Source organism: Eulemur rufifrons, chromosome 7 (genome assembly GCF_041146395.1).
Source record: "Eulemur rufifrons isolate Redbay chromosome 7, OSU_ERuf_1, whole genome shotgun sequence".
In the NCBI taxonomy this organism is placed as follows: domain Eukaryota; kingdom Metazoa; phylum Chordata; class Mammalia; order Primates; family Lemuridae; genus Eulemur; species Eulemur rufifrons.
The window spans coordinates 252,195,730-252,218,139 of record NC_090989.1 but is presented as its reverse complement, the minus strand read 5'-3'; the positions used below and the strand labels follow the sequence as shown (position 1 = coordinate 252,218,139).

The window sequence follows — 22,410 nt, the reverse complement described above, 5'->3', positions numbered from 1 at the left end:
TTCCCCTCCATCCCCAACAACTTCCCTGCCTCCTAACTATCCTGGAGCAAATGAGCTCCAGAAGGGAGGCAGAAGAAAGCTGCTTTGAATAGGGAATGATGTTTTGGGAGGGCTATAAAGGTGGGAGAAGTTATGGATAGAATGAGGCTAGACAAAGTAGAATAGGGAGAGATAGGACAGGGCTAACAAGTGATAGAAAAATGAGCAAGAATAACTCTCAATCTGCAGTAGGTACAGATGAACTTTGGATTGAAGACCCTTCTCAGGTTGTCCATATTTTAAACAAGCCTATCGGCCTGCTGCCCACAGCCCCCATTCTATGTCATCTGTCTCCTATCCTTGTTCCATGGGGAGGATAATATTGGTAATGGGAGGGCCAGGCCCAAAAGTCAGCCAGAGGAGCTGAGGCAAAGGACAATGGGAACAGTACAAGAAAAACAGTAGGTGGGAAATAACAGAAAAACTGCAAGTCTCCTAAGATCGTGGGCCAGGTAAGCGTTAGGGGAACCCATCCCTAAATCCCCAGATCCTACCAACTTATCCCCCTTTTGGAAACGGCCACTATATTGAGCAGATTCTTACTTATTACTCAGAATTAGGTATTTGCCAGAAACCACTGGGCTTAAGGAAACAGTCACGAAAAGTTTTTTGAGAGCCAGGCTCAGATCATGCATATTTCCTGTGCTCAGATGGGACGACACGTCTGCAGAAGCCTGCACACACAGCATAGAACATGTACACACACTGCACTGAAGGAGGGCACGAGAGTGGGAGGAGGTCTAGACAAAGTACCTACAGAAGGTATATTTATAGATACAACTTATGCCTGCAGGAAACACAAGGTGAGCGTGGATCTTGTGCTTATGGCTTCAGAATATGTGGACAAACTCATCTGGGGAGGATTCATGATGTTCTCTAGGGCCCAAATCACAGGCAAAGCAAATCCTCACGGTCTTCAAGAGCCAGAGCTTACAGGCACAGAGAATTAGTATACTATGCATTCACAGGGCTTAGAGGGACCACACAACAGGTCTATAGAAGCTTGTGCTCACAGAAAGGTCAGGAAGCCTGCTCACAGCACAAAGCACATTCGCACTTAGGGCCTCAGGTAAGAGGCACAAAATGCCTGCAGCAACTCCTACTCTCAAATACAAAGTATGCATGCATGCTGGGCTCAGCCAGGGTTTATAGCATATGCCAGAATTTGCAGCAACAGTAGAAAATGGACACACACTGAGCAGAGTAGAAAAGGAGGGCAATCAGTGTCTGGAGGAGTCAAACTGAGTACAAGTGTAAGCACACACATGCTGCAATGAATGTGCACCCATGCTGGCACACATACATTCTCACACTGTGCTCCAGGGATGTCTGTGGGAGCACACACAAGCATGGAGCATGCACACAAACTGCTTTCCAGAAAAATAGACTATCTGCGTGAGCCAGCACTCAGAGGCACAGATCATGTGCACACATGTACACGTGCACACACACACAGTGCTGGGGCAGGGGGAGGTGGAGGATAAACAATTAAAAGGGCCCAAAAGGCCAGAGGCACAACCTGAAGGGCTTCTCGCTTTCCTTCTGCAAGGAGAGAAAGAGCAGAAAAAAAAGGGCAGAAAGGTTAGTAGATTCGGTCCTATAGCAGGGAACCCAAAGAAAATATCAGCTAAACCCCAATGGACACAGAGGAGAGGGAGAGGTCCTCTGGGCAACTGGGAAGTTCACAGGGCCCAGCTGACTGACTCCCAGAATCATTACTGCCTGTATTTCTTGGCCCCTGCTTTTCAGTTTGGAACACCCCAAAGTCTACCTGGGGATTCTAGTTGTCCTTTTCCCCTTTCCAAAGTGGCCTGCATCCAGAGTCAGGCCACTCTGGAAAAGGTGGTCCAGTAAGACCAGCTTTGTTACCAAGAACCACTCCAACAGGTTATCCAAGAGGGCTGAACACAAGAGTATCTTCCTCAGAAGCCACATGAGCTTACTCTGGATCTATATAAGTCCTCAAACCCCAAAGGCCTGGTGGCTGAGCCCTTTCCAATTTACAATGCAGGCTTGGCCTTGCATTTGGCTCAGCGAGCCCTGGCCTCTTGTCCCAGACCCTAAATTAAGTTAGGCCAGGGTAAGGCCTGGAGTTGAGGCCAGGACCAGGATGCTGAACGGCTACAGGTACAGGGGAATCAAATGGCTGCTGCTCTAACAGAAGTCACAGTGATCTGCATAATAAAACCACAACTGCAATCCCAAGCCTGATATTTACCAAACCCAGAATGATACTCCAAAGGAAACTGACACTTCCAGAAGGACCCACGCAAGCCACAACAGGGTAAGAACAGGCCCAGAGATTAGTCCTTTCCTATCTGTCACAAACTACACTGCCTTCTAGGCCACCTATGGACAGGGCCACAGGCTTCCTGCTCTAAGGAAAGTCCATCTACCTAAGTCCATCAGCTCCCTTCCACTTTCTTTTCCCTCCCTTTTAAAGATCCACTGATACCACAAGTAGAAGGGAGAATCCAAGAATCCAATTCACAAGTTCCTAATTTTTCAAGCTATTTCTGAAGATTTAATGGGTCACTTGTCCTGACAGAAGAATGAATTCAGGACTAGGAATCCTCCAAAACAGTGCAGATCCAGGAAGGTGGGTGAGATGAGAAAGACACTTCCTGGAATGGGGACATCTCTCTTCTACATCTACATCCCACCTCCCCCAGAACACTCTGCTCCCTTTGAATAAGAAAATTAGGCAAGGAACACTTTAACTGACCCTATGACTCAAATTGGAAATGTTTCCTACCTCCTCCACTATCTTAAATACATTTTATACACCATGTCAAAGTTATTTTGATTGTAGCCTTCTGTTCCCTCCAAATTTCCCCATGTGTAAAGAATAAAACCCAATCCATTGACAAGGCCATCCAGGCACTCCATGATCTGAATGCAGTCCACCAATTCTCCTCCCCCACCCCCTTTCCAGACCCCATATACACTTCCTACAATATAATTATCTTTTGTTTCCCAAAGAGGTCACATATTCAAAGCTGCACATATTTATTTGCTTATTCTGTTCTGTCAGCCTGAAACAGCACCTCACTCCTTTCCATAGAGAAAAATCCAATTCCTTCCCCAAAGCAAAGCTCCGGGAAGCCTTCCCTGATGCCCACTCAAGCAAATCAGTGGCCCCCCCAGTGCACCTATGTTCATCCTTCTCATTGATATTTAATATATCATGCCTTGATAAATCCCATCACTGTACAGATGAGAACCACAGAAAATAGATGCAGATTTTTTCATCTCAATGGAGCCGTCAGTGTCACCTGACAAGTCTCTCCCACTTTACTAGTCAGCTCCCTCTTCTACTTCTCAAAGTAGTTATTCCTAACATTCAGATGCCTATGTTATTCCAACACATTAACAACTGCCTATTGCATATCATATAGCTATCCCAGACTTAGTTCAAATTCAACACGTCTGAACACAAACCTTATATCTTCTACCTCTAAACTCCTCCTCCTCTTTATTTTTGAGATCTGAGATCCTCAGCCAGACACCACTGGATCCCTCCCTCTCTCAATCCCGTCCCTATCCAGTCAGTCACCCAGCCCCGTATCTTCTACCTCCCAGATACCTTTGGCATCCATTCCTGCCTCTCCATTTCAAACTGCCACTCTCATCATTTCTTATCTGGACTATAGCAAGAGATTCCAAACTGACCTCTCTGCCACTAGACTTGCTCCTCTCCAATTCATACTCTACATTTTCTATTTCAAAATTCTGATCACACTTTTTCTTTGCTTAATTACATCAATGGCTCCCTATTCCTAATTGTAGCAGGTAAGGTGCTTCAACATTTGTACTTCCCCTAGCATTCTAGTTTACATTCCCTTCCACTTCTTCTCACGTGGCCTGTATTCAGGTCTCACTGAGCACTGTCCATCACATCTGAGACCGCATACCTCCCTCCCATACCTCTCACATCTACTAGGTGGGCTCAGACTTAGTCTTTAAGACTTAGCTCAAATATTAATGCCTCTGTGAAATTTCTTTATCTGCCTTCCCTGCAAAGGCAGAATTAGGTGCCTCTCCACTATGTGCCATGACACCCATCCTTCCATGTGCATAGTCCCATGACAGTATGCTGTCAATACTATGTTTCACTGAGTTGTCTGTATAAACACCTCCCTTTATACTACTTCTTGAGAACTATGGACTTCTTGAAAACTTCTTTGAGCAAGGATTCTGTGAACTTCTTGAGTGAAGGATTACATATTATTTCACCTTTGTAGCCCGAGCTACACATCTCCTAGCATTTGCATGTAGTAAAAGGAGCCTGCAACTTTCTGAACTTAGAAAACAGCAGCTTTTCTAAGTAAATGACTCTTGCCCAGTCCCAGAGAAGAGAAAGGTCTCTTATCCCGTAGCCTATACCATTTTCCAGACCCTGAGGAAATGCTATACTAGCTATTCAGTCTGTCCCATCCATTGGATAAACATTTTTAAAAAATATCTTTTCTTTTTAAGAATCAAACTTTTTGTGCTTTCTAACTTCTTAAAATGCCTTGGGATTTTTCCACTCAGATTTAGTTTGCAGTTAAGTTACAATTGTCTATAGAACAACTGCTTTGCAGGAAAATCCCTAAGCCCTAAGAATGATCTCACTTTTCCAGACAGTTCATTTTATGTGGAAGTGACATACCTTCTCACTACCACTTCCCCCAATATGCCCAATAAAACAATCTTAACTCCACTGTACTTGAGAGTCAAAGAACTTGAGGTGCTCAATTTACTTGAGCCTATTTTTCCTTACTTTTAAAAAGTAGATAAAAATAGCTATCTCCCAGGGTTATTGCAAGGATTCACTTCTTCAACCAAATACTTACTAAGAACCTACTGCACACTGGGCACTATTCTCAGTGCTGGTGGTATAGCAGTGAATGAAACAAACTCCCCTGATCCTAAGAAGCTTTCATTCTAAGAGGAGGAGCAGACAATAAACAATGATGATAGTAGCTACACTAACTAAACACTTATTTTATATCTGGCATTTTATCTGAGTAAGCTCATTTATTGCTCACAGCTCCATTGGGCAAATACTATTATGATCTCTAGTTTTTTTGTTGATTAAACTAAAGATCAGAGAGGTTAAGAGACTTGGTTAAAGTCACAGAAAATTTTGGCAAAGCTAAAATTCCAAACAGGCATTCTGGTTCCAGGGTCTCCTCTCCAAAAAAATAAATAAATAAACAAACTATGTCACATGTGATAGGGGCTCTGCTCAAAAATTCAAGTAAGGAAAAAAGATAATGACCCCTGATGATCTTGGTGGACTTGCTATTAAAAATTTATGAAAGTGCCCACTTTGGCAGCACATATACTAATATTGGAATGATACAGAGAAGATTAGCATGGCCCCTACACAATATTTTTCAAAAACCTACCTAACAGGTACAATGAACACTATCTGGATGATGGGCACAATTATAACCCTGACTCAAGCATAACAAAATTGATACATGTAACCAAGAACATTTGTACCCCTGTAATATGTCAAAATTAAAAAAAATTATGAAAGACATTATTTCATTCCTTTTTATGGCTGAGTAGTACTCCATGGTGTGTGTGTATATCTACCACATTTTCATATCCACTTATCAGTTGATGGGCACTTATATTGATTCCATATCTTTGCAAATGTGAACTGTGCAGCAATAAACATTCACACACATGCTGCAGCAACTCGATGGAACCAGAGAGCATTATCCTAAGTATCTCAGGAATGGAAAAACAAATACCATATGTTCTCACTTGCAAATGAGAGCTAAACAAGAGATATATATGGTCATAAAGTGGCATGATGGACATTAAAAACTAAGAAGGGGGTAGAGTAGGAGGGAGGTGAGGGATAAAAATCTACCTATTCGGTACAATGTCCCCTATTCTGGTGACAGGTACACTGAAAGTCCTGACTTTAGCATTATACAGTTCATCGTGTAACAAAAAACACTTGTATCTCCAAAATATATTGAAATTTAAAAAATTACAAAAATTTGTCAGGGAGGTCTTATTGATAAGGTAACATCTAAGCAGAGACCCGAAGGAAATGAGTAAAGAAGCCATTTAAAGTTCTAGGAGAAAAGTATTTCAGGCAGAATATACAGTTAGTGCAGAGCCTGAGGTGAGAGCATAATTTCTGTGGAGAAACGGCTAGTTCCCAATAAAGTGCCAGTTCAAATAGGACGCTATCGACGTTTATCAGTACTTTGGTTTTCATTCTGCAAGAGATAGAAAGTCACTGAGCACGGAAGTGATACGACTCTGACTGCTGCAAGAAGAGACTGTAGAGGGACGAGGGTAGAAGCAGGGAGACCAGTTAGACTACTGCAATAATTCAGATGGGGGAAAATGGTGGCTTAGACAAGGATGACAGTGGTGGAGATGGAGGTAGCAGTGATTCAGGGTATTTTTTAAAATTGGAGGAGGCAGAATTTACTAATGGATTGGATGTGGGTTGTGAGGGAAAACGGAAAGTCAAGAATAAATCTATGGATTTGGGCCTGAGTAGCTGCAAGAATGGATATACCATTGACTGGTAAGAAAGACTAGGATAAGCCATTTGGCAGGGGCTTGAACAGAAGGCTTAGGAGTTTGGTTTTGGATCTATCAAACCTGAGGTGCCTATTTATATCCAAATGGGGATGTTAAATAGATGTGGAGGCTGGTATTCATGGAAGATACCTAGGCTGGAGATATAAATCTGGGAATGCCTTTGAAACTGATGAGATTGAAAGATTATCACCTCAGAAATATGACTAGAAAGTGGTCAAGAGTGAATCCTGGGATGCTACAAGGTTGGGGAGATGAGCAGCAAGGACGACTGAGAAAGAATGGCCAATAATGTTGGGAGAAAACCAAGACAGAGATTTCTGGAAGCCAAGTGAAGAAAGTATTTAAAAAAGAAGGAATTGGTTGGCCGCAGTGGCTCACATCTGTAATCCTAGCACTCTGGGAGGCCGAGGTGGGAGGATCACTTGAGGTCAGGAGTTCGAGACCAGCCTCAGCAAGAGTGAGATCCCATCTCTACTAAAAAAAGAGAAACAAAAAATGAGCTGGGCATGGTGGCACACGCCTGTAGTCCCAGCTACTTGGGAGGCTGAAGCAGGAGGATCCCTTGAGCCCAGGAGTTTGAGGTTGCTGTGAGCTAGACTGACGCCATGGCACTCACTCTAGCCTGAGCAACATAGTGAGACTCTGTCTTAAAAAAAAAGAAAAAAAGAGAAAAAGAAAGGCATAAGGATAGATGATCAGTAGAATAGAACTGAGAGTCCAGAAATAAATCCTTACATTTATGGTCAGTTGATTTTTGACAAGAGTGCTAAGACCATTCAGTGAGAAAAGAACAGTCTTTTCAACAAATCATGCTGGGAAAACTAGATATCCATATGCACAAGAAGGAGGTTGGACTGCTCCCCCATACCATATACCAAAATTAACACAAAATGGATCGTAAAGCTAAATACAAGAGCTAAAACTATACAACTCTTAGAAAAAACAGAGGAATAGATCTTTTTGACCTTGAATTAGACATGGTTTCTTAGTCATGACACCAAAAGCACAATCAACACAAGAAAAAAATGGATAAATTGAACTTTATCAAATTTCAAATTTCTATGCTCTACTTTATACCCATTACAATGACTATTATTTAAAAAAAAAAAACAGAAAATAAGTGTTGGAGAGGATGTGAAGAAATTGGAACCCTTGTGCATCCTGGCTGGGAATGCAAAATGATACAGCCACTGTCGAAAACAATCTGGCAATTCCTCAAAAAATTAGAATTACCATATGATCCAGCAATTCCACTTTGGGGACTTGAACAGATATTTGTAAACCCATGTTCACAACAGCATTATTCACAATAGCTAAATGGTGGAAGCAACCCAAATGTCCATCAGTGGATGGATAAACAAAATGTGATACATATGTACAATGGAATGCTACTCAGCCTTAAAAAGGAGTGAAGTTCATCCATGTACAACATGGATGAACCTTGAAGACATTATACTAAGTGGAACAAGCCACTGACAAAAGGACAAATATTGTGTGATTCCACTTATATGAGGTACTTAGAGCACTCAAATTTACAGAGACATAAAGTAGAATGGTGGTTGCCAGGGACTAGGGCGAGGGGAGAATAGACGTTTAGGGTTTAATGTGTACAAGAGTTTCAACTGGAGAAGATGAAAAAGTTCTAGCCATGGATGGTGGTGATGGATGCACAACAATGTGAACATACTTAATGTTACAGAACTATACATTTAAAAATTGTTAAAATGATATTTTATATTATGTCTGTTTTTACCACAGTAACATTTTTTAAAAATAAACTAAAAAGCTTTTATGTTTCAAAGGACACCATTAAGAAAGTGAAAAGATAGCCCACAGAATAGGAGAAAATAGTTACAAATAATATACCTCATAAGGGACTTATATCCAGAATACATAAAGAACTCTTACAACTCAACAAAAAGACAACTCAATTTAAAAATGGGCAAAGAATTTAAATAGACATTACTCCAAAGAAGATATAAAAATGGCCAATAAGCACATGAAATGATGCTCAACATTATTAGTCACTAGAGAAACACATACCAAAACCACAATGAGATACTACTTCACACCCATTAGGATGGCTATGATAAAGACAGATAATAACAAGTGATGTCTAGGATGTGGAGAAACTAGAACCCTCATATATTGCTGGTGGGAATGCAAAATAGCACAATGACTTTGGAAGACAGTCTGGCAGTTCCTCAAAATGTTAAACAGAGCTACTATATGACCCAGCAATTCTACTTCTAGGTAAATACCCAAGAGAATTAAAAACATATACACACAAAAACTTGTACACAAATGCTCATAGCAGCATTATTCTCAATAGACAAAAAGTGGTAACAATCCTCCAAATGTCCATCAACTGATGGATAAACAAAATGTCCATCCAATGAACGCTGTTCAGCCATGAAAAGAAATGAAGTACTGATACATTCATCAGTGAACCTCCAAAACATGCTAAGAAGCCAGACATGAAGGCCATATATTGTATGTATCCATTTATATGAAATGTCCATAATTGGCAAATCCACAGAAACAAAATATATAAGTGGTTGCCAGAGGCTGGAAGCAAAGGGGACTGAAGAATGACTTCTAATGGGTAAGGGGTTTCTTATGGGGTAATGGAAATGCTCTGAAATTAGATAGTGGTGATGATTGCCTAACTCTGAATATACTAAAAACCACTTGATCGTACACTTTTTAAGAGATTTTAAGGCATGTGACATAACAGTAGGCTGTTATAATTTAAAAAAGGAAGTGATCATCAGTTGTGTGAAGTTGCTGATTGACTAAGAGGAGAATTGAAAATGAACCATTAGTTTGGCAATATGGCGGACATCTGATGGCCTTGACCAAAGCTATTTTGGTGGAATGGTAGGAAGAACTGAATTTTATACAATGCACAAGAGAATATGGTCCCCGGCAAATACAAAAAAAAAAAAAAAGAAAAAAGAAAAACTCAAATTAACAGTAAGCTACAACTAGTAAGCTTAGGCCCTAAAAGATTCCAAGCAAAGCAGTGAAGAAAGCTGATTTCTCAAATGCTTCATGGTGGTTGGTGGCAGTCTCTGTTACACTGAGTCAGTTTACCAGGTTAGGGCACTGCTCTAGTGAAGTCTATAAAAGGAGTGTGTGGTGAGAGAGTGGCCTGCGTGCTTGCCCTGCTCTATCCCTCCTGCTGTATGCAATGATGCTGGAGCCAGGTATGGACCCAGCACCAAAGGGATGTTGCCACTACCCAGCACCCCCATTCACTTTGTCTGCAAGCCCTCAAGCAAGACTGGGTCTTGCCTAGGACCCATAATTGTGGCTTGCTTTCTTATTGGTGCTTCAGAAAACCTTCTTCTACTCATCATCACTGCTGGTACTGCCACCTGCTTATCACAGCCACCACAAGTTCCTGCCTTGCCTAGCAGGAAGTCAGCCCAAAAGGGAACTGAAGAGTCATAGAAGTATGCTCAGGTGCTCATGCCAACAACAGCTGCCTCCACGGCTTAAGGAGTTTATAAGAAAGTATTGCTTTGATATTTTTGTTTCTATCACTGCTGTGATGAAATAATTCCTCCATGCCTGGAAAGAAGAAAAACAGGCTGCAAAGTTAAGAGGGGAGAAAAATCCCTTACAGCTGAGGAATTACTTCCTCAGAACGCTTCCTGGAAGAAGTGATGTTTTGGCTGTATGTTGAAGTATTAATAAATTCTGTTAGACTGAAATGATGGACACAGCACTTTAGGATAGGAGAAAGCATGTATATGTGAACATACTCTGAATAGAAAATTCAAGGCAGATTTGTATGACAGCAAAGTTTCCTTTTGAAAGGCATATATAGTGGGACAAGCCTGGAAATGTAAACTAGAGCCCAACTGTAGTGACCTTGAATGCCGAGTGAAGGAATTTAAATTCTTTTTGATAAGCTATAAGGAGTAGCTCTAGGGATATTTAAAAGGAGAATGACATGATTTTTTCATTTTTTAAATTTAATTTTATGACTTGACATTACATTCATATGATTCAAATTCTAAAAGTAAAAGAGTGAAAAATCTCCCTCTCATCTCATTAGTTTTTCACCCAATACCTTTCCCCATGGGCAATCATGTATTTCTTATACATCTTTCATTAGATATTCTACAATATAAAGCAGACACTTTGGATGTGTGTATTCTTTCCCTCCCCTTTTTATACAAATGAAAGCATCTTATGCATACTGTTCTGCACTTTGCTTTTTTAGTATGTCAATATATCTTTGATAACTTCCCATTTCAGTAAAGAGCTACCTCATTCTTTTTATAGCTACGTGGTACTATATTCCATTGTTTGGATGTGCCAATAATTTATTTAACTGGTATTTTTTAATGAACACTTAGGTTATTTTCAATCTTTGCTATTAAAAACAATGGTTCAAAAATAGGGTTGTACGTATGTCACTTCCACATGTGAAAATATATCTGTAGGATACATTCCTGGAAGTGGTATTGAGGGCTTAAAGGGTATCTATATTTGTAATTTTGATAAATCTCACCAATTGCCTTCCTTAGAGGTTATACCGATTTATACTCCCATCCCTCCAACAATGTATGAGTGCCTGTTCCTTCACACCTTTGCTAACACAATATGCTTCATAATTTAAATGTTGCCTTGGGAAGATTAATCAGGTTATATGCATAAGAGGACAAACCCATTTACATTTAAAACTGGATGAATACAGCATATGCTCTTTGGATAAATTTAATTTTGACTGTGAGAAGCAATTTTAAAGCTACATATCTCCATACTGCCTAGAAAAAAGTTCTTTCATTTCGTATAGTCAAAAACCATTCCATTCTCCAGCTTTCAGGTGAGCAGCCTTTAGCTGGAGATGGAAGAAAGGGAAGACAGCCTGTAGAGGGCTCAGCTGGGCTCTTGAGCAGGGTCAACACTATAAGCAGCTCCTGGACATGCCAAGTCATTAAATTCATAAGGTTCTGTGTCAGCAAGTTTGGGACTAGGAAGAAGACAGGCTGGGGTACAGGAAATTCCCACAGTGGCCTATGGGGTGGAGAAGCACCATCAGCTGCTGGGGAAATGGCAGTCTTATCTCAGCAAGAAACCCATGAAGAATAATTTGAATCTAACACCAGGATTCTTTCTAATGCCTATGAGTAAATATGCCTCATCCTCCACTCCTGCCTCCCGCTCCCACCCCTCCTTTATACCTACCTGTCCTAAAAGACCTGCAGCTGCAAACTACTTCTGCCCAGATGTTCTTCCTTTTTTTTTAAAGGGTACTTTCTATAGCTCCCCCCAATAGACTGGAGGCTCCCTAAGGACAGGAATTTCCTTCCTGTTGCTTTAGAATTCTCTTTCACTCCAATTCCCACAAGATGCACCTAATATCTGTACTTGAGTAATTTAGATTCACTGAAGCTATGGACTACCATCACCTTGTGAAACTTGCCACCATGACAGGTGTCCTGCTGTCCAGACGAAGGCCCTACCTAGCCAGGAAGAATCCGGTTAAACAGAGACTCAGAATACCTGAGTGTATGTCTTCTACTGAGAGATGTTTTGCCTTCTGTACTAGCTCATGCAAAAGTTTTTTCTGTCTCAGTCTTTTCTCTCTCAGAACATTTTTAAAATTGTTGATGCATTTGTTGAGGTAAATGGTCTCTGCACACACTTGCTCTAGGCTTAGTCTGTCCTGCTTAGGAGATACAGGCCTGGAACAAGTCTCACTTTGCAGACATGGAGCCAGAGTAAAACTTGGCAATGAATATGCAAGAGGTGAGTTATTAGAAGCAAGTGAGGAGATGCTTGGATCCTGGGGAATTTGTTCTCCCTGTGTGGGGATGCCCACTCCACCAGAGACCACACTGAGCAAGCTCTCACTCCTTTGACTCCCAGGGCTCTCCACTGAGCAATCCTGGGCACCACCTGAACTCGCTGTCCCAAGAAGTCGATCACTGTTCTCTGACTGGGAACCACTCTCATTGCTTTCCAGGTCCTCAGGACTGAGGGACCCACTGTTCTCTAGTTTCTGAAACACTCCTTGCAGAGCTGAACGAAAGTGATGAATTGCTCGGCCCAGTTTACTTGTGTAAAACTTGATTTCCACATCTTCATCCTCCTGTGAGCCACCTAGAACACAAGAGGACTTGTCAAGGACATCCTTCAGGACCTGAGCAGCACATTCCTCCTCTTCATTCAGGTCAATATGAACCATGTCACTAAAAGTCTCAGGCCCTATGATAATTTCCTCCATCATTCTGTCACAGCTCAGAGCTGCAAACCTGGATTTGTCTGCCAAAAGGTCCTCTAGCTGCTTTGAGCTCAGAATATCAAGCCCAGTTTCACAGCCCAGCAGCTTGTCCTGTGCATTTATTCTCTCTGTCTTCAGCAACCCAGACAATGATAGGCAGCTGCTGGCCTCACTTTTATTGCTGCAGTCATTTTCTGTTTTTGCTGCTTTACATGCTTCAAGTTCTCGGCTGCACTGTTTGAAAAACTGGGACTTCTCAGAATCCTCCTCTTTTGAGATGAACACCAGGGCAGGTTCCTCAACTTGATGGAGGGTAAACAGAGAAGCCTCTCCCTTCACCAGTTCACCACAGCTGCCATGGATAACCTGGGATGTTCCTGAAGCTCCTTTTACTTCATCCCCTGGCTTAGACACATCACTTTGCTTTGTTAAATTGTTCTTGAGTAGGAAGTGAAGACCTTGCTGCTCAGGGGCTTGGTGTTCTCTATTTTGATTCTGAGCCCTCATCAGGTATGGTCCTGTTATGGGTTCTCTGTTCCCTGTTTCCATCTGAAGAATTGATTCACCTTGGTTTAAATAATTCCAACTATCATTCTGAAGCTGTTGTTGCAAAAATGATACAGACCCCTTTTGGGGATTCTTACAGCTCTGTGGCCAGCTTGGCTCTTCTCTGGTAGCAATCCGGATGCCCACACTCTGCAAGAGTATGGATTTCTGCAATATGAAGTCTCTATGCTCTAGATGGGCAAGCTTCACAACAGTGGGCCTGGGGGGAGGGGATTTGCCTTCCCTGTAGGCCTCTTTGATGTACATGTTGCACTGCATGCCATTAACACAGAGGTGCTTAGCTAGGAAGCTGTCCACCAGTTCCATAGTATTTTCTCCATCTTGCTCAGGAAGGCCATACAAATACAGAATGGCTTCTTCACTGGGTCTGTCCACATGGGGTTCCTGGGCCTTTTCCTCCATACACGTCTTGGTTAGGGAGCTGCCACCCACCTGCAAGCCTTCTATTTCACTCAGTACTGAGTCTACACAGCTAGAGACTTCGTCCACTGAGCCCCGGACTTGGCTCAAGTGCTGTCGCAGCTCAGCAATCTCAGTCTGGAGACGGCTGATGCCTTGTAGCTCTCTGATGATATATTCTACTACATCCCCCAAAGGCTCCCGCTGTTCACGGCTACAGCCTTGGCCAGGGTCTCTGGAAGAAAGGGCCTTGGCTTGGTTTCTCTCTGAGGGCTCTTGACAGCTTGCGGTAATGCTAGCAGGTGAGACGTCTTGAGAACCAGATGCTGAAACACAGCCAGTGGAGCCCAGAGGAAGCTGGCTGTTGGCTTGCTGCCCAAAGCTGCAAAGCTGGGCCAGGTCCCCATCTTTCTCTCCACCAATGGCTGAGGCTGCGGACCCACACCATGGGGCCAAAGAGTTGTCCTCTGGTAGGGCTCCAGCAGGGCCAGAGGATTTGCTCTTGATGCCACACATGGTCTCTGCCTTAGCCTTATCTGGGGAAAGCCTGGAGGAGGTTTCCAAGGTGACCATAATTTCTTCCTCAGACTCTTGCAACAATCGCTTCATTTTCTCACACAGGGTCTGAGGGGCCTCTGCCTTTTCCTCTTATTTCTGGTCAAGATGCTTAACAGAGATTGTCTTGGAAGGCAATAGCCTGTCCTGCTCTTCTCAGTCTGTTTCTAGCAATTATTGCTGGCTGATGCCTTGGGCTTAGCCCACAGTGCTGCCTGAAATGGCCCCATGTTTGGCCTCCAAACCTGGCATATGCCCCTGGATCCTGGCTTGACTTATCCTGTAGCTAGTGAAAAAGGAAAACAGTGCACTCAGGTCAGAAAGCAGCAGGATAATTTGAATTTGAATCAAGCTGGAATAAGAATGTTACCTCCTGAGATTATAGGAATCAATCCTGACCGGCCTCCCAACTCTAGCCTTATAGGCTATGGGCAGTCAGTTTTCTCTCCTTGGCTTCTCATTAGAGTGCTGATGTAAAAATAAATCAAGTCCCTGTGTTCTGAGCAGGTACGCAAAGTCATCAGCATTGAGACAAGGTACTGATAGATAGATGGGGTAATGTCCATGAGTGATTCCTTATTTGAACCTTCACAAAATTCAGCACTAGGGTCTGGCTCAGGAATGAACAAATACATGCTTCACCACCAAGGCTCAAATCACATACACAGTGAAAGACAAGACATGGAATTACGGCATGTTTCTTTCTTTCTCTCCCAGTTTGTTGTTCTGGTGAAGACCAAGCTACTTAAAGGTTCACCCCTGCCTGTGCTAATAGCACAAAATATTTTCCCTTTGTTTAGTGATAGTAACCCTTCACTTGGTGAAAGGACCATGGGAAGCATTTTAAACTTGGAGGAAAACAATCTTTCTATACCTAATTCTAGAATAAGGTGGCACCATATAGGCACAGTCACTGTCCAGACTCAGGTGGCAATTAGCATGTTTGAATCTAGAGGGGCAGGTAGCCAAAGGCACACAAATGGGGATGAAGGAGGCTCAGGCTAAGCCTGGTGTTTCTAAGCTCCACTTTATTGTAGTCCCTAAGGGTTTTCCAGGCCCACAGAGGAGACTTCAGAGACCACAAAACCTGATTGTCCAGCACACTGTCCACTGCTCAAGTAGCATAGGGTTGCTCTAACCCTCTGGCCTGGAGAGAACACTGCATGGGACAGGTGGGGAGGTGCTTACTTCACAGAGGGCTCCAGGGTGCTTTACTGTCCTCCAGAAAGGTGAAGACAGATCTGCCACCAGCCTTGTTGCTGCACCCTAAGCTATTGGCAACTGTACTACAGAGGCAGAGATGATGACTACCTTACATGGGGTGGGCATCCATTCCCTCTTTCCCGGGAATGTGGAAAGTGTAGGGAAGGAGCAAAGTGGAAAATACAAAGAGACCCAGGAGATGAATGGGACTGCCAATACTCTCCATTTCTGCTAGGTCACCCTGGGAGGGGTAAGATGGGTTAGTGGGAGACATGCTACCTTTCACGTTCTTTGACCAGAGATGCCTTCTCCATTTTCTAGATTTCATCACAATTTCTACATCTTCTAAAGCTCTGCCTCCTTATTTTCCTCAGTACTCAAGTTAATCCTAAATGGGGAAAACTGCCTCAAGGAACACAAGTGGACTGCTCTCACAGCAATGCATTTTCAGCAAAGGCCACCACCTACATCTGTAGTCTCTGGGTCTAAGATTTAAAAGCACTGTGCTTCCCTAAGACTAGAGGGAACCAGACGGGCAAGTCATAAGACTTGGGGTAAAGAAGGAGCTGACTCCTTTTACTGGAAATAACTAGGCCAAGAACCAAGAGACAGAAACTAGATGAATTTCCATTCATCTTCCCCTCTTCTCTCCAGCTCCTCTAAGAACACTACTTCATCAAGGAATTCCTCATCTAAGAACCCTACCCATCTTGTGAGGCAGTAGGGCAGCCCAAATCATCCATTACTGCTTTACCTCAAGGTCTCAAGGGGCCAAGACCAGCACACCTCTAATCTGGCCAATTCAGTCTAGCCTGAGAGGATGCTGTATGTGTACTGCCAGAATTCTTGGGTTTGGGGACCTGATACTTAGCTACATATACAGACCAACCCCCCCAATTCTAGGGGACTTCAGATTGTTTCTTCTCTTCCCACAAGGACAAAAATCTAAATTTCCAAAGATACTCTTTTTCTCCCCAGTTATATGGGGATTGGGTATTTCTGATTTGGTCTTGGCACCTAGTGTTAGCCCTAAACAATGTCTCTGACTCTACAAGGTCTGGAGCTACCAATTGGCCTTTCATGTTGTCTCAAAAAAGAAAAAAGATTGCTTAACTCAACCAAGATGGAAGCTTTGTGTGTAACCACATGAGACCATAAGCAAGTGCTACTGGATCAGGAGATCTAAGTTTGGGTCTTGCTCCACCAGTAACCTTGGATTAAACACTTGACCTCTCTGTGTATCAGTTTCCTCATCTGTAAAGTGGGGAATGTAACTACAGGAATATTATAAAGCTAAAATGAGAGACAGGTACCATAGTAAACTGAAAAGCACTACAGTATTGTTATTATTACTGACATGGCAAGTCCTTGAGCCACAGAAGCAGGGAAACAAATATCTAAGCCAAGCATGCAATCACCTAAAGGGTGTGGTTTGAGTGAACCCTGACTTCTACCCTCTGCCTCAACTCCTACCTTTCCCAGTCCTTCCTAATGGCCTGCAGCAGTGCCTGGAATCCCACTAGTAGAGTGTCATCCTTTGAGTTAGTCCTGCTTTCTCCTAGAAGTCTTCTTTTTAAGGTAAGAAAAGGGAGGAACAAATCATTCAGCTCCCAATACTTCATTCAGGTGTCAGGAGGCCTGCCATCCTTTCTCAGGCAGGCTGCAAACACGAGGAAGGGGCAAATGGCTATAAGAGGCCAGCTTTTTCTTTCTAATGCTGGTGAGGCCCAGAATTCATTGCCAAGTCCCCCAAGACCAGCCCGACTTTGGTCCAGATGAGATGGTTTGTCAGAAACAAAAATGAAGCTGATTATCCTGCTACTGCCTCAACACAGGCCAGGTTAGCCTGGGGCCTACCTGCTTCTGTCCCTCAGTTCAATACTCCAGACAGGCTTGGCCTAACCTAGACAGTTTTACCAGGTATCCCCTTCCCAGACTGCTGTGCCACAACATGGGCTGGCCAGCCACACAGCGCGTAATATGGCACAGCCACTTTTCAGAGCCCTTTCCAATGGCCTCCTGATGGACTGAAGGGAGAGCTTCCTGGTTCCCCATGTTACTGACAAATAGGAATTTTCCAACTAGAGCTGCCATAGCAACTTCTCCCAGCCCCAAATAAAGATAATTGCTTCCATATTAAACAAACAAACAAACAAACAAACAAAACACTCCAAATCTTCTTCTGAGTTGGCAATCACTGATCATGGATGAACTCTAAACTTAAAAATCCCTCCTGCTGACACAGGTTCCCTAACAGAACCAAACCACTTAGTCATCTAGGTCTTTAGGCTTTGAAGCAGGGGCCAGAGCTCAGTGTGAAGCCCAGAGAATCAACTAGTCACTTTACTCAGAGCCCAGTAGGATATTAGAAGCCAGAATGGGCTGAAAGGGCAACCCTCAGGCCAGGAGCCCAACTTACCTCCTTCCCAGCCTCATTTTGCTACCACTGTCCATAGGAATGAAATGACAAGGACCAAACTGTAAGAAAGACCATTTAATCTCCAAGTAAATTCAACTGAGTGAGTACTTACTGTGTGTGGCAGGTTAAGCTATGTGCCAGGGATATAAAATACAGTCCTTGCTCTCTAATATAATATTTTAAGGTTTGGAGAGACAGACATATAGAAAATCACAATATAAAGTGATACATGTTATAATGGAAGTAATAAAAAGTAAGCATTTAATTCCAGGGGCAGGGGATGGTAAGGAGGTAAGAGGCCCAGCAAAACCAGAGTAGGCAAGGCCCAGATAAGTAATGTTTGAGCTGGGATGGATAAGTAGGCTGTGGGGTCCACCCAGGCATCTAATTTCCTTCAAGGTACCCAGGGCTGGCACTCTGCCCTATCCTGGTGGCCTATCCACTCTGGTCAACTTTTCAAATTTCATATACACACTCCCAGAAATGACCATATCTTTCTGCGCGCTTTTCCTAAGGAATGCCTAAGGCCGAGAAAAATAAGGCAGCCCTTTCAAGGGATACCAGCATTTGAAAAGGGAACATATCACAACATAATGAATTAATCAAAAGGATTAAAGCTTTAATGATGGCAGGCTGAGAATTATAACAGGAAGTCAACCCCTTAAATCACGCTGCATCAGCACCAGCCTACCAATAAAAAAGGGAAAAAAAAAAAAAACCACCTCAGTTTTCTGAAAATGGCTGGTTCTTTTATCCCTCTCTTTGACTTGTCAAATAAATATGATTAGGAATATAATTATTCCTTGTAAAAAGTGCTTTTGACCCAATTCTTGGCTTGGAGGAAACAACCGGGGTACCTCTGGGAACAGGCCAGGACTCAAATCAAGCAACTTCTCACTTTGTGTGAAATAATCCCAGCAAGCAGAAAGCCAAGAGCTCTGACCCACTCATAGAGGACAGATCATTCCTGGGCCATTTACCATGTATGCTGTATGGCTAACATGGTAAGATAAGTGGATTTCTAGGACCAGGTAGGGGGACTCTTAGGATATTAATCTTTGGGAAACAATCAATGCCTACAGAGTATCTTGTCAGAAGAAAATGATCAGGGCACAAGGTGTAGAGAGGGAGATTAGCCAAAGGGAATAGGGAATGCCCTTGATTGAAGGGTTAGCAAGGTCCCAGTTCTGCAGTTCCTAGGATTTGCCATCCCTCTTTACCAGCACTAAGAGGAGCTCCATTTATAGGACAGAAAAGAGATAGAACCTAGGGTGATATACACTTACAATACAGTGGCATGCAAGGACCCAGCCTTCAGAAGGTTGGCATATCTAGACCCCAAAATGAAGACTGAATGCCAGCCCAGAGAGCTGGATATTCTGTGCCCTCTCCAGGGCTCCCTTTCAGTGGTACCAAGGCTTACTATACCAAGGATTATAACAAATCATAGAACAAATACATGCACACCTAGAGTCTATCTCATGACACAGACTGTCTCCTTTGACCAAACTTGAGTCAGGCTCCTCTGAGTCCTCTTTCTGAACAGGGCCCTGATGTCGGGCTCTGTCCTTGGTCCATTTAGTCTAGTTTTAGCAAGAATCCTGCTGGGTCAATTTAGTGAAAATCCCCCACCTTTGATTTCTAATTAAATTCCTCATCCCTCACCCTTAGTATCTGACCATCCTTGATATCTGACCAAATTTCTCATCAATATCTTATCACCCTGGCCTGCCCTCAGCAAAAAACCTGTTATGTCAGTTTAGCCAGAATTGATATTTCCTCTTATTTTCCATCCACTGACCCCCACCCTTGTTACCTGGCTACAAATTCTCACTTTTCTTTGTATTTGGGGTTGAGCTCAATTGCTCACCCCTACTATAAAATCCCCATTGTAGTTGTCCTCCCACATAGTTTGTTTTACCATCTTTAACAAATATCAAAATAGGCAGGGCGTAGTGGCTCACACCTGTAATCCTAGCACTCTGGGAGGCTGAGGTGGGAGGATCACTTGAGGTCAGGGGTTCGAGACCAGCCTGAGCAACAGCAAGATCTCATCTCTACTAAAAATAGAAAAAATTAGCAGGCCATGGCAGCACATGTCTGTAGTCCCAGCTAGTCGGGAGGCTTGAGCCCAGGAGTTGGAGATTGCAGTGAGCTATGATGATGCCACTGTACTCTAGCCTAGGTGACAGAGTCAGACTCTGTATCCAAAAAAAAAAAAAGTCAAAATAATGTTTTACCATTCATCATGCCCTCTTTTTTCCTTACTGCCTCAAGGTTCTCCTGAGTGACTGAAAAGGCATGTGAGCAGAAATCTACCCATTGAACACTGACCCTCCCTCTACTACCCATTCTCTAGCCCCTTACTCTAATGTTTTCTTTATAGAACTTATTACCATCTGACAGATAATATATATGTTTGCTTATTCATTATTTGTCTTCCTCCCTCACCTCTGCATCCCAGAATGTGAGTGAGGACTCTTTTTTTAATTCTTGTATCCTCAGCACCTAGAACAGCACCTGTGCTCAAAAACAAAAACAACCCCCCAAAACCAAGGAAAAAAACTCCAAACAAAACCCCTGTCATTGAATAAAAGGAATCAGAACACAAAATCAGGAAATGCTAGAGTTGGACAAATCCTTTAGAGAATATCTAGGCCTGGAATCTCATACTACATTGGGATCTAGACTATGGAATAGTTTTGTTATCATAGTGTGTTTCTAAATTTTGAATGTAAAGTCTTTAGGCAGACAAGTACTCTAGCTTCTCAAAATCCCTATTGCCCTTGACCTACAATGACATCCTTGCTGTTATCTGTTTTACTTTGGCAGAGCCCTAGATGAGAGGCTGTTGAGGGCCCACAGTGGGTATGAACTCCATTACAATTGAACTCCATGTCTTATTTGTTTTTGAACTCCCAATGCCTAGCTACTGGGAGTTTGCCCAATAGCTATGCCGAGTTTGCTATGCTGTGTATACGGTCTGGAACACAGCAAGAACTCAGTGCCATGGAAAGAATAAACGAGTTGATGGCAGAGCTGAATTAGAATCCAGGTCCTCTAATTTCCAGTCCACTTCTATGTCCATGACAACATGCTGTCTTCAAGTTCTAGGTTTCCTTCTACACTGATGGATTTCAACCCTTTGTCATTATAAATCTAAAGTGGAAACCTTCCCCCAATTATACTTACTCACAATTTTCTGGGAACTCACTCAGGACAAAGGAAAAGAAAAGAGGGAATGGCAGCACTGGTCTCTGCCAGACTGTCAATTAGTCGGTGTCTCTCCAACACAAGACTGGCAGAGAGGCCCTGCCATGGTTCATATCATCCCCAGGGCTGCCATGGCAGGGCTCCCATTTGCCCTTCCAGTTGGAAAAGCTGCCCTGATCCTTGTGATAGTGATGGGTCTATAGCAGCACTGTCCAATGGAAACATAATGTGAGCCAAACATGTAATTTTAAAATTTCTAGTAGCCAAATAAAAAAGAAACAGGTGAAATTAATTTTAAAATACTTTATTTAATCTAATAGAAAAAATATTATTTCAACATGTATTCAATATAAAAAATTTCTAATCAGATATTGGCATTCTTTTTTTCTATGCTAAGTTCTTGAAATCTGACATGTATCTTATGGTTACAATGCATCTCAAATTAGACTAGCCACTCTTGAAGTACTCAGTCACAGGTGGCCAGTGGCTACCATATTGGACAGCACAGCTCTAGAAGCTGGGGATGGGGGATATTCTGGAGAGCCTTCCAAACCTGGCAATAGCAGCTTACTGCAAAGGGCAGGCTGTCATCTCAGGGCAGCAGAATTCTCTGTTCTTTTACTCATCTTTTTACCTGCTCACTTTCATCCTAGCTGGAAGGAGCACATTTCCATTTTGTGTCAGGCTACAAAGAATAAAGTAGCAAAGACCCTAACCTGCAGAAGATGAGACCTTTTCTTCCCCAAACCCAATCCTTTCCTGATACCCTATAGTAGCTCTATATAGCGTCCTGTGGGCAAAACCACAGGATAAACCTGGTTACTTCAGCAGAAGCTACCCATCCACACGGAAGACTCAGAGACCTCTCGCAAATAAGAGCATAATCTCAATGCAGCTGGGTCAAAGCCATGCTATCTTACACTCACACTCAGAGGGACACATAATAGTAAAAGATTATATTTGTCTAGAATTTTCAGTTTACGTGATTCCTATTTTATCATCATAACCACTGTATGAGGCAGGAGGGTTGTTATTAATCTAAATTATTATTCTGATTTCATAGATGAGAAAATGAAGTTCAGAGAGGCTAAATGACTTGGCCACGTCACTGAGTACAACTAGGATTTAAAAATGAGTCTTCAATCTACAGAGTTAGTGCTCTTTCATCATACACGCTTGACACAAACGGACAGATTATCTATTGTGCATG

General features: G+C 42.7%; 1 protein-coding gene and 1 pseudogene across 16 annotated transcripts in view; one reads left to right on the top strand and one right to left on the bottom strand.

Moving 5' to 3' along the window:
• Positions 1–22,410, bottom strand: part of UNC13B (unc-13 homolog B) — a 190,240-nt gene that overhangs the window by 35,950 nt on the left and 131,880 nt on the right. For 2 of the 16 annotated variants that reach the window (XM_069476543.1, XM_069476544.1), the window contains exons 2-3: positions 12,124–14,651; positions 1,559–1,581 (exon numbers count right to left, since the gene is read on the bottom strand). The exons of 13 other annotated variants lie outside the window; for them this stretch is intronic. In XM_069476543.1, the coding sequence (XP_069332644.1) occupies positions 1,559–1,581; positions 12,124–14,419 (2,319 nt within the window). In that variant the 5' untranslated portion in view covers positions 14,420–14,651. Of the gene's footprint in view, positions 1–1,558; positions 1,582–12,123; positions 14,652–22,410 lie in introns of those variants that run through there. One more of the 16 variants, XM_069476542.1, reaches the window with a different exon arrangement.
• Positions 5,348–5,417, top strand: LOC138388887 (U6 spliceosomal RNA; annotated as a pseudogene).